Source organism: Gambusia affinis, linkage group LG10 (genome assembly GCF_019740435.1).
Source record: "Gambusia affinis linkage group LG10, SWU_Gaff_1.0, whole genome shotgun sequence".
Taxonomy (NCBI): Eukaryota; Metazoa; Chordata; class Actinopteri; order Cyprinodontiformes; family Poeciliidae; genus Gambusia; species Gambusia affinis.
In genome coordinates, this window is record NC_057877.1 from 20,495,124 (window position 1) to 20,512,155 (window position 17,032).

A 17,032-nucleotide genomic window follows, 5' to 3' on the forward strand; every position below is an offset into this window, starting at 1 on the left:
CAATCCTGCTCACAAAGACATTTGTAAGCAAGGTGAAGGTTGTATTTTTGCCTTTTACCTATTTTTCTTTCTGTGTGAAAACCCTTTTTTTCTCAGTGGAAGCATTGCAGTATTGCTTTAGCACCAATACTGCAAACTATAGCATCTATAAGAATTTAATAGTTCATTTATTTGAATAGTTGTACGTAGTCCTGAAAGAGAAATAAAATTAAAGCGTTCTGTACACGAATTAATCCTTCTCAGGCGCTGGAGACTTTGGTTTTGTTTGAGGTTTCTGGTTTTGGCTCAGTTGTAAAGCTTTATGTGTGTCTGAGTTTGTTCCTGCCTTTTGCTGATGGATCCAAGCAATAGCATCATAGAAGCTCACTCCAGGCTCTTCCCAGCCTCCAGAGCTCTTTCTGGTGCTCCTCCTCCTCAGCGAGGTGCCAGATATGCCCATGTGGACCCCTCTCAGCTGGTCTTGGTAGTGCTCCACGCTGCACAATGAGAAGAAAGCAGCGATGCATTTTAACTGAGCTTTGGACAGAACATTCCAGACGTGACTAAAGGTGAAATAGTTTTACCTCCTGACTACATTGTCAGTGGGTTGTCCCATTTGATTCATCTCCATTGCAAAGGCTTTTAACCTCTCAATAGCATCTTTTGCCATCCTCATGTATTCCGCTGCATCAGGAGAGCCCTGTATGAAAGGTAAAAAATATATATGCTTTACGTCACAGTTCACAAAGCTGATATTAACATGAAAAAACTATTTCCTTTTACTAAAACAAAACCAAAAATATTTAATGGAGTCAAGCTTTAGTAAACAACCAATTTAAGAATTTAGACAAAAAATTGTTTATCCCCATAACTCTTATCAGACAGGCAGATCCAGCTGAGAGCAAAAAAAGCGCTTTCATTCCCTGAGTAGTTTCTGTTGGAGCATCCATCGACTCCACTTTAAACCACAAAACATTTCTGTCATTTTTTAAAGCCAACAGAAAACATACTGCAACAATGCACTCTCTTCTTTCATAAACTAAGTCTCAAAGCAAGAAAAGAACAAGTAAAGAGCAGAAAAATTACCACTCACGGTCTGAATGGCGTATTCGGCCTTCTGCAGGTACTCCTTGCAGAGAGCCTCCATCTGTGCGGTTCTCGGGGGGTTGGGCATGGAGCCACTGCAGAGGAAATTCATAAACATCATCTATGAAACCAGCTTCAGATGCATTATAAGCAGATTCAGGCAACGTGACTTAAACATCCTCCGATAGAACTGGTCATCTTATAATCCCCTGACACGTTTAAGAAACTTTTATTAGCATGAAATACGTAAACTGTTCAGTTTTAAGTTTTATTTTATCATTTGCATCTATATAATCTCAATTTGTTTTCTGTTATTGATCAATTAGAAGCTGATAATAGCCACCTTAAACTGCATTTTGACACTCTTTACTATTTTAAGTGTTAGACATTTCTAATAGTTTACAGCTCAAGAAAAATAAAATAGTGTGGGTTAATTATGGGCTAGCCCACACATAAAACCCACCCTTTAGATGACAAGGAGACCTTCCAACATCAAAGACAAGGAGCTCATCACCAAGAATAGATCATTAAAATACTAGTGAAAACATGCAAGAAACTGGTAGACATTTGTAAAAGGTGCAAAACTGCTGCACTTTCTTTATTGGTTATTGAGGTGGGAATAATTACTGTTTAATGTGCTCCTTTTAAATAAAACATTAATGTAAGCATTTTTCTCAATTTTATGCTTTATTTTTTCTTTCTTTTCTTGTTTTTACAATATTAATTCAGTTTGAATGACAGTATTTTTAAATGTAAATTTTCCAGGGTCATCAATTATTTTACCTACGGCAGTATGGCTTGTATGTATGATTTATTTATCATTTGGTCACAAGTTGCTTCTAAGAACAGCCACGCTTTCTTGTAACATTTTGAAGTAGTTTTGATCGATATTTCTCCAGGTTTTCTTTAAATCATGGAAGCTTTTTGTTTTCAGATCCTGACAATTTTCAGATAAATTTTATCTGTTTGTTAATGTACTTAATTTTAAGCGATATCTTTTAAGGCAGTTTTGGGTCAATTCTTCTTCAGTCTGTAACCCCATTTTTTCATGCATTTGTACTTCACCATTTTACGTCAGTATATTTCTTTTGATATGTGAGTATTTTGAACATTGTAATTGCAAATATAGTTTAATCTAAATATTATACAGCTTTTACATAAGTCCTATTTAAACCTGTTAGTCTAAGGAACATCTTGCTGGTAGATATGATTAATTGGAGTCACATGAACTTTCCTCTAAGTGCTTTTAAACCAAATAGTTACAACAGCAGAGACATTTTGAAAATAAAAATCAACAAAGATCTGGGTCAAGATCAGAACGATCTAGTAATAACAAATGTTTATCTGTCAAATTAGCGGCCTGTTTTATTATTTTTAAGGAGCAGTATCAGGTGAATAACAGGTTGAATTAAATGTCTCCAAACAACCAGAAGAGCTACAGATCAAGCCCACTTTTTCACCATATTGATATAAAATAAAACTTCAACCATCATAAGACTAAAGATCAACCAGCACATTCAGGTCACGAACATTAATAATTGCATTTGCATATTTCATGCAAACCATTCGGGACAGATAATGGTTTGAACCAACATGACATCATAGCAACTAAGTTTCTTTTTTTTTTAAGTTTTACACAAACATCTTTTGAACTCTAAAAATCTCCAGGCTCTTTTTTATGGCTGTATCCAAACAATTGTTGGATGTCAGTAAAAATTGATAGAAAAGTTATTAAAAGTAAATACATTTTCAAATATATAAAACATTTCCAAGAATAAATCTTATGAAGATGGTCCCATAAGCACATGACTTAATCTACAGATACACTGTTTATTACATAGTCTGCTGTCACATCAGCTGCCTGCATTCATAATTTTATATGCAAAGAAAATTTGCATATTTATATCTCCTATACGTAATACAGTGAAATGCTGTTTATTTATTAGCTAGTTTGAAATTTGCAACAGCAAAAAACTTCAACAACAGGCATTCATTTCTTATATAACGCTCTCTTCCAATAAAAGTCACAACCAGTCTTTTTGTAAAGCAGAGCAGTGGCAGATTTACTCTGTGAGGGTTTTTGGAGACTGAAACTCAACATGTCTGCAATGAAGAATGTTGAAGCTGCTGCAACTGAGTGAGCTCAAAAGTTCAGTGCAGACCATAAATCAAGAATCCCAGGAGGCAAAATGGAGTTGTTGTGCAAAGAAGCAAACATAGAAGTGACAGTAGATCACATTTGAGAGGGATGAAGTATTTATGGCAGTAGGTTTGTTTCATTATCAGGGTGGGGGAGTAATTACAGATATAAAATTAAATAATTATGAGAACGTTTTGTTACGTTTTGCTCACATTTAAAGTACTTGGTCATGTACTCTTAGAGAACCAGTATAAGAATTGCTCACATTAGGATCAAATAAATTGACACTGAATTATAAAATCTTTTAAATTCAGATTTGTCAGTAATTATTACACATTTTTAGTTTTCTTCGGTCCAGAGTTTGCAGCGGGTAGACAATAAGACCTTTAATATTTAATGCCTACTACCTTTTCCTACTGAGTAATGAGAGAAGTTAAGTGCGCAACAGGGGCAACCAGGAAAAAAAAAATAAATAAATGTTGGCACCTCATTCCGCCCATCGTGGCGCTCCCCATGGTGTTGCTCATCATCCTGCTACCCTTCATCGTCGCCCTCGAAAACGTCGCCGATCTATTAAATCCTTCCACCATGGGCTCGACTCCATTACCGCCTCCGTGCGCCACATCGCTCCGCGCGTAATGGTAGGTCATCCCGCCAGCGAGGTTGCTCCTCGAGTTGGCCCTCCGGCCCGAGTTGAGCGCCTGGTTTGACCCGTAAAAACTCATTGTGATCTGGAAACGGCAGCCAGGGAGCCGGACACAACGCACAGCAGAGCCGTGCCTTCTCCGCCTGACCTCCTCCGGTCCCTCTGCTGCACACTGCGAGCGGCGCGCTGCGGAGGTGCGTTTTAGGGGGTGGAGGACCACACCTCTGTGTCTCCAATGTCCTCAAAGGTTTTCATGTCCCCGATGCCACGCCCTTCAAAACTGAGCTGAAGGCAGAAAATGTGTGTGTTTTGTCGTGTTCCTAGTTTTATGAGGACCACTTTGACTCAGAATATGTAATATTTTAAGTTTAGAAGTTTAGGAAAATGGATTTTAACCGCTAAATGGCAAATCAGGCGTTTTGGAGAAATGTTTTATCAGCAAAGACTTGTTTTCCAAACGTAGTTAAAGAAGTTATTATTATTTTTTTAACTTACAGAAACCTTTACAAACTTAAGGTGCCTTGTTTATTCATCATTTTTCTTTCTTTATTTGCAGGATTGCCAGCTTATACTCACAGAGTAAGGTATAAACTATAACAAACTACGTGGAAAAACTGTAGTTTGTTTTTTACCTGATAGGTAATTTTATATTTTAAAAGACTAACAATGCAAACTGATGGAACTCATTATACTTCACTCAGATGGATTTTTCTCCACAGACCATTAAAATGTAGGTTTGCTTTCACCTTAGAGGATTGGATAGTCATATATTTCTGATAAATTATTATTGGAGTCCTAACAAAATCTGTTTACAAAAACCTTTTTGCTATTAACGAAGTGTCAGATAGACATCAGTCTGAGTGGAAGAGAATGAAAAAAGCTACAGGCTTTGCAAAGAGAGTGTGCAGTAGCTTGTTTTTATTGAGAATGAAAAAAGCTACAGGCTTTGCAAAGAGAGTGTGCAGTAGCTTGTTTTTATTGTTTGTTTGTTTGTTTTTTGGAGCATCAACATTTATGCAGATGTGCAGACATCAGTACAGTCCACTTAGATTTCTAGGGAAAAAATGAAAGTTGTTTTGCTGCAGAAAATTTCAGCCAAGCTCTCTGTGGTCTCCAGTTAAAGTCTACAGTTCAGATTTCTCCTAGCTTTATCTGTAATAGATTTTAAATCACAACATCTAAAAAGACATAAAGATGTAAATTTTCTTATTGCAGTGATATCTTAAGGCTTTTAAACCATTTACAGTCTGTTAGTATGTCTTCGGAAATTCAGTTTTCTCTCCTCAGATGAACAAATATGCATGAATGTTCTAATTAAACATGCTGTCACTGCTGAGCAACTGAAACTTAATAAGTCAATGGGTTTTCCAGAGAACCATTAGTTTTATTAACTTTGTGTGCAGAGCAGCAATATTTCTGCAGGAACAGGAGGTGTGAGATTCCAGTTTAAATGACAACACTCAAAACAAACAACTCCAGGGCCTCTGAGAGTTCAGGGTAGGACAACGGCAAAACATTTTTTTTTTTCAAACCTTTTGGAAATTTGAGTAAAGATGTTATATTTGTTTTCAAATACGCTGCTTGTCTTCCTCTTGTGGCTCTTAAGGACTGTGCACTTAGTTATCAGTCTATCTAAAGATATAAATCTTGAAAAATGTATAGCCCTTGAAACAAAAAGGTTAATTAGATGGCAATATATCACAATTTGATCCAAACTGTAAATTCTTGCTGCACTACAACAGGCAAGCGCCTGTTTGTGCAAGCTTCTAAAATTCTGGACTCTCGTTGTAATCTGAAACAGAATTGCTCTGATTAACTGCAGAAATGCTTGCAGAGCTTCAAGGCAAACTGCTGAAAGGATGTGTGATAAATGTACTCACTAACGCCTGCAGCCAGTAGGAGGAACTCACAGAAAAACAAGTTTGACAGCCAATTACAAATGACAGCTCTGTTTTCGTTTGCCAAAATACTCTAAATCATGTGGTTTGACCTCAGAGAACTATCTCTTTCTCTTGTGGACGGACCTAGGCTGCTGTTTTCCTTCCATGCTCCTCTGAACTGGACTTGTTTTGGCTATGAACAAACTCTCTTTCATCGGGCGAACCTTTTAAAGAGTTTCAGAAAAAGACAAAGTGTCTTCCTTTTTTTTTTTGGCTAACTTCATTATTGGGTGTACAGTAGAGTCATTGTATGCCTGCAGGTGGTCCGAGCCTCCTACAAAGGCTGAAATGCACCAACATAATAGAGACTTTCTGGGAAGGACATTGCTGAAACATTACTCAGGTTTAACACCAGAGTCCTTTATTGTGTTAAAGGAGTTCACACACTCATTCAACTCCATGGATCACAGAACAAAAAGAGTCAGAATGACCAGAATGAGACAGGAAACTAGAAATGAAAAGAATTAGAAACTAAAAAACACAACTTTAAATGTAAGAAACTTTAACACACAATAAAAACACAAAGTTCAACAAATTACAGGAGGTTAAAGCAGTGGTTAGGGTATTTAAAAATATTCTAAGCATTAAGGATCCCATTGAGCACATCTGAAAATGGAAAAAACATATCAAAGCTACAAACCTAACAGAGCATTACAGCCGGGTTCATCTAACCTAATAGACAGATTGAAACAATTGGCCCATTGTAACATTGAATGAGTTACAGAGATTTACATGTGTGAGAATCAGTTGATGGGAAAATGCATGCACTGCAATGGTCATAAATATGTTGTCACTTTTAAAACAAAGTTACAAAAAGCCTCATTGGCAGGTTTGCCGAGAGTTATTTAGGACAAGGGCCAGGATAAAAGAGCTCTGACGAGATGAGAACAAGATCAAACATTTCAGCAAAGATGCAAAATGAACACGACCCTGAACTCTTCACCCCTACAGTGAAACAAGGTGGTGGAAGCATCCTGGTATGGGTTGCTGTTTTTTCAACAAGAAAAAAGAAGCTGGTTGTAAATCTGATCAGTGGAAGAAGCATAACATTTTGTTTTCACAGATGTTCAATTAAATTAGTCTGAATTTGAAGTGTTTTGCAAAGAAGCGAAGGCAAAAATGTAAGTCTGCAGATGTGGATTAAACATACCACCAAAGACTTGCAGCTGTAATTGATAAATCGAGAGCTCCGCCTTTTGGCTCAGCTCTCTCTCCTCTCCGGTAGTTGGGCACAGAGCCATCAAAACTGCAGATGCAGCAGCAATCCTCCTATCGAGTCGTGGAAACTTCTGGTTTGTAATGTGAAAGACCTTTTAACACAGTGAACAGAGCTCTGGAGAAATTCCTGAAAAAGAACTGAAACACCTTTAGATGCTATCTTTATTGTTAAAACAGAAATAGGATACTATTATTGAATAACGCAACTAAAAGATCTAAAAATACTACGAAAATCCAGGCGTTCAAATTCAAGAGTTTTGAATTGGTTCAAAATCAGACAGAAACTATTTAGAAACATTATATTTGTCTGAACATGATCCTTAATGCACCTTCATTTATTTTCTCCACTGATCATTGCTTTAGCTCTCCTGCACCTCAGTTTCATTAAAATCTGCAGCAAATGAGGAATGTGGCATGGGTGTGTTTGTGAGTGTGTGTGATGTTTGTCTGCACTCATGCAAGGGAGAATGTTTAAGAAGCAGAAATGGAAACATACAGATAACTGGATGTCTTTTTAAAATTATTTTGATTTACTATAAACGTCTGTTTTCTCCTGTGTTTAGGTCTAATTAGAGACTGTGGAGATGACTTACTGCAGAAGAATGTTTTTTTTTTTTTTTGTGATATGGCAACAAAAGTGGCTGTTTGAACTTTTGGAGCTTACATGAGTCCAAGTTTCTGTGGGTGATTGGGTGATTCATAAAGGTAATAAACTGTTCCAGTGCTTTCCTCTGTGAGAAGTAGAAAGTAAGTCTCACATAACCATCATGTTATTCCCCTCGGCATATGTCGTTCAGGAGCACGCCTTTACCTGCATATCGACTGACACATACTTTCGTTAAGGCAGCGTTCCAGCAACGAATTTTCTTTTCTGTTAAAATTGCACCGAAGCTCAGCCCTGAAAGCTCAGCTGCATGTCAGTTACTAATAAGATTTGCACCTGAAATCCAAATCTGCATCAGTATGTTTTAATCTTCAATCTATCCTCTGGAAAAAGCTGTTTTTTTTTTTTTCGTTTTTTTTTTTTAACAAAATGAGATATAAAGTGTTTAAATGAACTGAATTTCGCACACATATAGAGTTATATCAGTTTAAGGAGTATTTCTGTGGTGAAAAAGCTTTGAATCTTCCCACCCTCCTTTACTAACGTTTGTTCTGCAGACAGGACTCGGCTTGTAAACTTGGACTTTGTTCAAAGGTTTCCAGATTATTGTGGGCCATTAAAATTCTATTTTAGTTGTGACATGATATTCGTTAGAGCATTGTAATTAAACAAACAACTGATTGATGGGGTTTTGGAAACTTCAATTCATGCTAAATTCAATGAAAGAGATACTTCACACAATACTTAGAGTACCTAGCTTTGTGCTTAAAAAATATACTTCACAAGATTATGTTTTGATTTTTTTCCTCTATGCTGGATTTCAAAGCAACCTGCATTTGTTTTAAAATACAGAGCATTTCTTATTTCTTTCTATCTTGCATCCAGTTTTTCAGAGCAGCAGAATCATCATCATCCTTTGCAGTTGCACACGTATCAGGATCTTTTCTATGCTTTGATTCCGAATTCAGTTTGACTATATTTGTTCATTTATTTCCATTTAATAGGAAGGGGACAGAGAAAACTCATGCATGGAATTAAAGTTATGAGGACCATAGCCTTTGTATATGGTGCACTTTCTCTACCACTGAATCGTTTGTATATAACATTTTGAATAACTAATATTGGTTTCTTTAAATGTGCATAACATTTAATGAATGTTGTGCATTCTTTAAAAAAATGTGTATCTAGATTTAATTCAATCTCTTAATTCTAGAGAATTAAGAGATTGAAAATGAATTAAGAGACTTCTGGAAGTCAGAGTCGGAGTTTGGACAAGGCATGTTGTCTTGGATACTCTTTTAGGAATCTCAAGATCTAAAGGGAAGGAGGCCTTAAATAAACCGTCAAAACATCAGTGGTCAAAACGCTTCTCAGCAATTATAAGAAGTGTTTGATCATAATGAATATTTCAGTTTTTAAAAGCTTGCAAACACTCGTTGTGCCAGATTTATTCGGCCAAGCATGTTTGCAAAGATAGATGCAAAATTAAAATGATAATCAATTTGGCAAAGGCAGCAGAGAGAGTGAATAAGAAAACCCCCAAACAACTCAGAAATAATGGTGGCTGGATGAGCAATCTTTGTGTTCAGGAAGAAGAAAACAAAATATATTCTTCATGAGACCAAATATACATATTTTTAATTTTGATAATAAGCAAAGTTTGTAATAATTCAAAGACAGAATTGGAGAACGTGGCAGAAATACAACCATTTAATGAACTAATTAAATCTTCACTCATTGATGATTGTATTAACCATGACATTTTATAACCTTCTCCTGAGTGATACCTTTGTACAATAAGATTATTTAGATCCTTTGTGACATTTCTACCAATCACGTCTTTGGCTACAGGATGCAGTCAAGGAACTATCTAAATACTATTAAGACACTTGAACTTAATATTAGTTTTATTGGATTCTTTATGATTGAAATCCACATACTGGCACTAAATCAGCAGCTGTTTGTGCTCTTATGTGAATGTGGCAAATGTTTTGAAATTATTTATCATAGTCTTATTATTTTACCTCACAAAACAAATTGGATTTGAACAATTTTCCAGATCTACTCTCAGCTTGATATTATGAGCAACAAAAGTTGGGGTCTGCTGAGGTCAGTCTCCTGAAACTTGCTTCTAATAACAGTTTGTAAATTAGTAAACATGTTCTCAGCCCCTTTGAGGTGTAATCATTTAGATTTAGATCAACTGTCATAATACCAAAACACTCTGTGATTATTTTCAACCTGCCATTGTCCCACAGGTGAACTGTGGGAAGCTCCTGAAAGAACTGATCCTCCACACCTGGGACAACACCCACTCACACACATGCAGAATCAGCTCTTCATTTTCACACACCACAGTGATTCAGGACACATCACAGCATGTTCAGGTAGCATATTCTGTGGGGGGCGGGCATTTTTAATAATTTTCTCTTGATTTTTTATTTTTTTTTTTTGTTAACTGTCTGATGGGGCTGTCTCATCTTGTCAGTTCTTTTGCATTTGCAGCTATTCATGTCCTCATCTGTGTGCATTTGAAAGTGAATGAGTGTGTGCCAAGGGAAACTTTTAATACATTAAAAGAAATGATTAAAAACACAGATGAGTGACGGTGATAGATGCTGATACTCAGGGTGTGTCTGCTTGCTTGACATTGTTCTCAAGAGTTATTACTGAGAAAAAAAAATCTTAGTAAAACTACATTTATGAATGAATTTCATTGCTTAGCTGATAATAGCTATCCAAACATCTAAATTGATAGATATCCTAGGTTTCTGCAACCTAGGTTATTGTGCAGTGCTTTTCAGCTGCGTCTAAGCAGCAGAAATATGAAATTGAAAGACATGCACACTTTAACACTCTCAAATAGAACTGAGCCACCTAATAAAATGACAGACGTTTCTTCCTCTGTTCTCTTCTTTCTGAGGTGTGGTTCTGCAGTGTCTCTCCACCCTGAAGGCACATGGCATGCCAAGCTAACATCCCTGTCTGCACCTGCAAAAGCAGGTGGTGCCGGGTGGAGATACGTAAGTGACAGTAAAATGAAGGGAACGAGAACAGAAGGTTGTTATGTCATATGTGCCCAGGAGATATTTGCGTGCAGTGACGCTTGAGGAAGTGTGTCCAAGCAATGGATGCCATAATGATCAAAAAGCTTTGATATTTTTTTTTTGTTCTCACATCCAAACAAAAAAATCTAAAATAAAATAAGAGAACTGGACAACCAAAAATTACCTCTTTGATTAGAATTACCTAAAAGACACATCATTCTCTACAAAATAAAATAAAACACCATCGGAAAAAAAAAAATATATATATACATGTATATATATGTTCTTTAAGGTTTTGAAATAATGGAAGAAACATGTGGTGTTACACAACAAGCAAAATAAATGATGGCAGGGACCTGAAGCCTGGAGAAAGGGGACAGACTACAGTTTAGGAGAAAGGAATAGTGAAATCTAAAACTCTGGGAGGAGCCTGAATACCTGGAAAACAAACCTGGAAATGAAGCCACACAAGCACCCGGAGAGCAAACTACATAGAAATGCCCAACCTTAAACTAGTTTAGATTCATTCTTTTTATTTCATATTATATAATTTAGTTAATTTTTTAATTCACCTCAGTTTAGCCAATCCTTTACTGTATTTTTGCCCAACTATGCATATCAGAACAAACTTAATTTAATTTAAATTCAATAAATTTATTTTATTAAACTTATAATATTTTTTGCTTTATTTTCATTTATATTATATTGGATTTTTGTCCTGCAATATTATTTATTCCAGCTTTTGTTTTGTTTTTTTCTTGGTTAAGCTTAGCACAACTTTCATTGCCTTATTTAATGTTGCTTATTTTGTTCATTTCCAATTTACTTTTTTTTTTTTTTTTTTTTTTTTTTTTACTTTTTTAAGGCTTTTTTTGTGTTTCTTTCTGACTTATGTTGATCAAGCTAAGTGAATGTCAATTTGTTTATCTTGATTTAGTTCAACTTAATTTAGTTCCTCATGACTCCATTTGACTTTTTTTTTCTATTATTATTATTATTATGAATACTGTAGCATAGGTTAGCTTAATATACCATATACCATACAGACCATGGTAACTTTTACACATGCTTTACTTATGAAAATATGAAAAATGGAAAATGTTGGCACAAACAAGTTAAAAAGCTGAGAATATTCTTCATTTGAAGCTTCATTTAGAGAGTAATTTAGTGTTACAAATAGTCAAATAAATGTACCACACACAACAAAGTAATGGATACCTATACCAAAGCATAAAATAGACTATTCATATGGCTTGTTATTACAACTACTATTGTTTTTTTCACAATCATTACTGTTCATATTATCATCATTGTGTTTGTGCTTTGTTATGATCTTATAATTTGTTTATATACAGGCAAAGTTTGCACACACTTTGAATATCATGACAGAGATTCTATGGAGGAGGTTTGGGTGGAGCAGCAGCCACAAACCAAAAAAATTCACAGACACACGCCAATGCAGGGAGCGACCCGGCTTCATTTTAAAGACACTGCCAAAGTTTTTACAAGATACTAAACCCGGAACAAAAACAGACTTTGGAGAGATTTAAAATAATAACCTTTTAATCCATACATTAATTGTCAGAGGGAGTTTGAATCACCCTATTATAGTTTAAAGTGAAATGTGATGCAGTTTTAAAGACTTTGCAGACATAAGCACTCCATTATCTGTCTGTCTACTACAAACCTTATAAAACTCCATACAGAAAAGCTGCTAGCTGTTGCACCCTCTCATGCTGTGACAGAGGTGTGTTTGTGCAGTCTGTGACATTGATATGCCTCCAGGGGTATTGAGGCAGAGCCAGGGAGCAGGAAGTAAATGGAAAGGAGTGGCCAGCTCAAAGCTCTGATACCTGACACTTTCTGGGCCGCTTGTCACATGATGATGCTCTTGAAACACTGAAACATTTTCACTACACCTATCAGTATCATTTTAACTAGAAGTCTTAAAGGAACAAATCTTTATTTTTATGAATTTCAGCAAATCTAACAAAGATTTATGATTGTGTTCAATAAAAGTTTTCCAAAAACCCTAATCTATCCATCCATTCTGTTCACCCTTGTCCTTTAAAGGGGTCGGGAGGGTTGCTGGTGCCTATCTCTAGCTACGTTCCGGGCGAGAGGCGGGCTTCACCCTGGACAGGTCGCCAGTCTGTCGCAGGGCAACACAGAGACAGACAGGACACACAATCATTCAGACACGCAATCACATAGGGAGAATTTAGAGAGCCCAATTAACCTGACAGTCATGTTTTTGGACTGTGGGAGGAAGCCGGAGAACCCAGAGAGAACCCACGCATGCACAGGGAGAACATGCAAACTCCATACAGAAAGACCCCCGGCCGGGAATCGAACCCAGGACCTTCTTGCTGCAAGGCAACAGCTCTACCAACTGCGCCACTGTGCAGCCCAAACCTAATTTAATCTAATGAACTACAAATTCGCTTGTTCTATAAAGCCAAACATTTAGTGTTTAAACCTCAGTTCTTTTGTTTTTGTTAAAAGTTGAATCGCTTCAGCTTGTCTCTTTGTTGGACCGGTGAGCTTTTGTTTGCAGTTCATCCACTGGTGGTCAGATACCCCCAAATACTGGGAGTCGCTGGCTCCCCCTGGTGTCTGCTAGTTGTCAGCTGCTGGACATTTTCTGACTTCCAAGGAGAGTTAGCTTCATATGTTTTCATCTCCAACACTAAGTTTTCTTGTTCAACCAATATTTCTTTGATTGTCACCACTGTCAGTTTGTGCTTCTTCAAAAGAGTTTAAACAGCATGTCTTGAAATTTCAGTCTGTCTTGAAATAATTATCTGAAGAGTGACCTTGTTAATGGCATAAAGTACCTTGTGTCTTGTTGCTGTGTTCCCTCATGCTATTGTCTTTGATCTTTGACACAAACCTATCTTCCACTGCCTCTCCACTAGAGTTGAGAGGCTGTTGCTCATCCAGTTTCAGACTGACTCCACATTGGATTCTGTTTTATTTCATGACTGCATTTCAGTCTTCATCTGAAAATGATTCATTAGTAGCTGTGTGGCACAGTGGACCCCCGCCTCTTTGCGACTCACTAATCATATATTGCAAAACATTCTGTGCACTCCATATTATGCTTGGGAGATTTGCCTATTCTTGATTTTTTTCTCAGTGCATATCTAAAATATAAATATTTTTTAAACATATCTAAAATATTAAAAAGAAAATTCAGCTTCCGAAGCTTGTGTACTTGAAGCCTTGAAACAGAGCTATTTGCTGGAACCCATCTCCATATATGGCAGCCTGCAGCTCTGGAATTTTTCCGCACCTTTTTATTCTAATATAGCCACATTTCATTGCATCTGCAGGTTTGGATGTGGTTATCTGAGGTTACGTAAGGTATTTAGGTATGTTCTTTACGATGGGTGTGGTTGGCACAGTTTAACATCAACAGCAAACAGTATTTACAGTTTATGAGTCTCCTCCTCTCCAGCAAGGCCGGAGGAGAAAACAGGAGACAGAAGTCAGATGAGGAGGCTGTCACCCCTCTGCCCCAAAAATAAGCTTGGTATTGTTCATAGAGGACTAGGCCGTTTCCTAAAAGATCCACTCTCTCTAACACAAAATATCTCACATTTCTCTGAACTGTGACCTCTCAGACAGTGTTGAAGTTAGTATCTGATTCAAAACTTGACTGAATGGCAGTTCCACTGCTGAAAAATGTATCTGGTCTACTTTTAGTTTGTACTAGTATAATATACGTAGAATGACCCAATTTGTTTTTCAGTTGAGTCTCCCTGCTGTCCCGGCTTCCCTTGATTGTCCCCAGCTGTCCCTCGTTTCCCCTGATTACCTTCTCTGTGTATTTATACCCACCTGTGTCTCTTGCTCCCTGTCAGGTCCTTGATGTCTACCATCCTTTGACACTTGTCTTATGTAAGTTGTTGATATTATTTACCAGTTGCTACCAGATTCAGAGCTTTGCTGCTGCTCTTCTGTGCTGCCTGGATTTTTGTGTACAGTTTGTTCATTAAATATCATCATTTGCATCTTAACCTGGGTCCAACCACATCTACTTCACCACTTCAAACCCCATCTTATGTCAATGGGGAAAATTTTCACTTCAATCTAAAGCTTAGTTTCAGCTTACAACAAAATTTATCTGTTCTTAAATCCTTTAATTCGCGTTTTTCTGTGCAATTATTTCATATTTCATCATCTAAATTAAGAATAGGGACTAATTCTACATTTTTTGTAGGGCAAATTGGTGCAAAACTTCTAAGTGTGATGATCTGTCGCCCTCTGGTGGCTCAAAGGCAGTACAGCATCCAGAAAACAGCCATCCTTCTATTGTCTCCCCAAACCACTTACTAATCTATTTATATGAAGGTTATGAAAGGAGCGTATGACGCATTTCTGAATCCGTGGGATGCAGCAGGAGAACCGATCTAAAAGTGCATACAAGCAAGAAAGAAAAACCACCTAGAGCTTAACATCCAGGTTGAGTACTTTAAATCATCCCGCTTCGTTGGGAAACATGAATGACTGAGTGGTCCTAACAGGCTTAATACTCATAGGCGGCACAAAGGGCACTATTGTTGCCTGCAGATGCCCATCAGTGGCGCAGTCGCTCTTTGAAGCCCCTCCAATCGCTGCAAATAGCGCCACCGACGGAGGGCGGGGTTTGCCCCCCTCCCCTCCGTATCTGCTAGAAGCCCCGCTTTGGCACAGCGTTCCATTGATTTACACGAAGAGGAGCCGAGCGGCGGGTTTCGAGGATCTCGCTGTGGATCGGTTGGATATCTGGGAACCTGAATGATGCGCAGCTGCAGGAGGGCACGGTTCGGACAGGTGTGAGACCTGTGGCGCTCAGAGATGAAGGTCACACTGACGTTTTAACCACGCTGTCATACGAGACCCCCAGGCCTGGCACGGTGGAGCCCCACATGGATGGATCCTGCTGTAGGAGCTGTACTCATGGAATACAAAGCCTGGCTGAGTCCGCCCCTCTCCGGAAGCCTCCCCGCAGCTCTCTCCTCCTGACACAGCCTCTCCTGGTCCCTCTCGACATGAGGGTCTCTGCTCGGTGATTCGGTGAACCCTGCTTTTATCGGGCTCTTGCTCTTGTACGTAACTCATAGGATTTGCCTGCACTCTGGGATTCCTTTGTGTCAAAGGGTTTGCACAGGGTGCTCAAAGGGCGGCGGAGTGGCGGAGCGGGGGGCTTCGTTTGCGCACAGCTGCTGTGTTTTTGTGGCCGGGCCGTGATGGCGGGTAGCCGGCCCGTGATGGCGGGTAGCCGGCCGGATGCACAGGACCACCCGCCCGAGAACGGCTTCACCCCGCTGGAGCGCCCGGCGCCCCGGCTGCTGCCGCACATCGACGGATGTGTGTTGCCATCTCTGGGGGGCTTCGGGAGACACCAGAAGCAGCTTGTGGTCCTGACATGGATACCTGCGCTCTTCATCGGCTTCAGTCAGTTCTCGGATCACTTCTTGCTGGCACAGCCTAACGGGACGTGCGTGTTGCCCGCGGGTAACCACAGTAACTGGACCGGTCCACCTCTGCTTGCCAGCGGCGCGCCCGCGCTGCAGCTCCGGGCCAACGGCACCGCGGAGGAACCCAGGGACAACGCCGGGCTGCTGTGCGCCTGCGAGGAGCGGAGGCTGGAGCTGCAAACAGGACTCCTTCAGAATGTGGTTACCAAGGTAACAGATGGATCTACGGTACAGCAGACACCCTCTGTTCCCCATCATTACCCTCACCATCAGCGAGCATCGGTGCTGAGTGTGGAACAAACAGCTGACTGGCAGCTTACCCACTGACCTCAATATGAGACTCAGCAGCTGAAGGTTAAGAGAGTTAGTGAGGGACTTTAGCACTCAAGCAGCACGATTAATTAAGTAAATATTGCAGATTGGTAAAAAATAATGACCAAATCAAAACTACAGTAATGAACCATTACTTTGAATGATATCAAGTATTAATTATGGAAATGCACAGAACATTTAAACACCACTTTTTTTCTTTGTCTTGTTCCAGAAAGTTCACCATATTTAATTTTTTTCTATGAGAAATCAGCACAAAGCAACACACAGTTATGAAGTGGAATGGAAACAATAAATGCTTTTAAAGTTTTTTATAGATAAAATTGAAAAAGTGAGGCATGTTTAACACTCTTCACTCTAATAAACCTAAATAAAATCCAGTTCCTAAATTCACTTGTTTCAGTGATGCTGTTCTGTAAAATCCTCCAAGCTCTAGTGAACATTGCTTAAGCGACACACCAGACAAGCCTGGGTTGAATTTGTAAAGAAAACAATATGCTGAGCTTTCAACATCTCAGGGAACTCTGATCAAGGAAACATATGAAAACAAAAAGAGGATAGCTCAAATGAAAAGCTA

The 17,032-nt window shown here is 38.5% G+C and overlaps 2 protein-coding genes across 5 annotated transcripts in view; one reads left to right on the top strand and one right to left on the bottom strand.

The window, feature by feature from the left end:
* Nucleotides 1-4,027, bottom strand: part of LOC122838007 (epiplakin-like) — a 32,179-nt gene extending 28,152 nt beyond the window's left edge. For both annotated transcript variants that reach the window (XM_044128267.1, XM_044128266.1), the window contains exons 1-4: nucleotides 3,692-4,027; nucleotides 1,073-1,160; nucleotides 564-679; nucleotides 326-476 (exon numbers count right to left, since the gene is read on the bottom strand). In XM_044128267.1, coding sequence (XP_043984202.1) covers nucleotides 326-476; nucleotides 564-679; nucleotides 1,073-1,160; nucleotides 3,692-3,930 — 594 coding nt within the window. In that variant the 5' untranslated portion in view covers nucleotides 3,931-4,027. The remainder of the gene's footprint in view (nucleotides 1-325; nucleotides 477-563; nucleotides 680-1,072; nucleotides 1,161-3,691) is intronic.
* LOC122838008 (solute carrier family 22 member 23) overlaps nucleotides 1-17,032 on the top strand; it is a 46,967-nt gene that overhangs the window by 10,396 nt on the left and 19,539 nt on the right. The window contains exon 1 of one of the 3 annotated variants that reach the window (XM_044128269.1): nucleotides 14,529-14,563. The exons of 1 other annotated variant lie outside the window; for it this stretch is intronic. Coding sequence is in view for 1 of the 2 variants with exons in the window: in XM_044128268.1 (XP_043984203.1) it covers nucleotides 15,895-16,335 (441 nt within the window). In the remaining variant the exon portion in view is untranslated. Of the gene's footprint in view, nucleotides 1-14,528; nucleotides 14,564-14,885; nucleotides 16,336-17,032 lie in introns of those variants that run through there. One more of the 3 variants, XM_044128268.1, reaches the window with a different exon arrangement.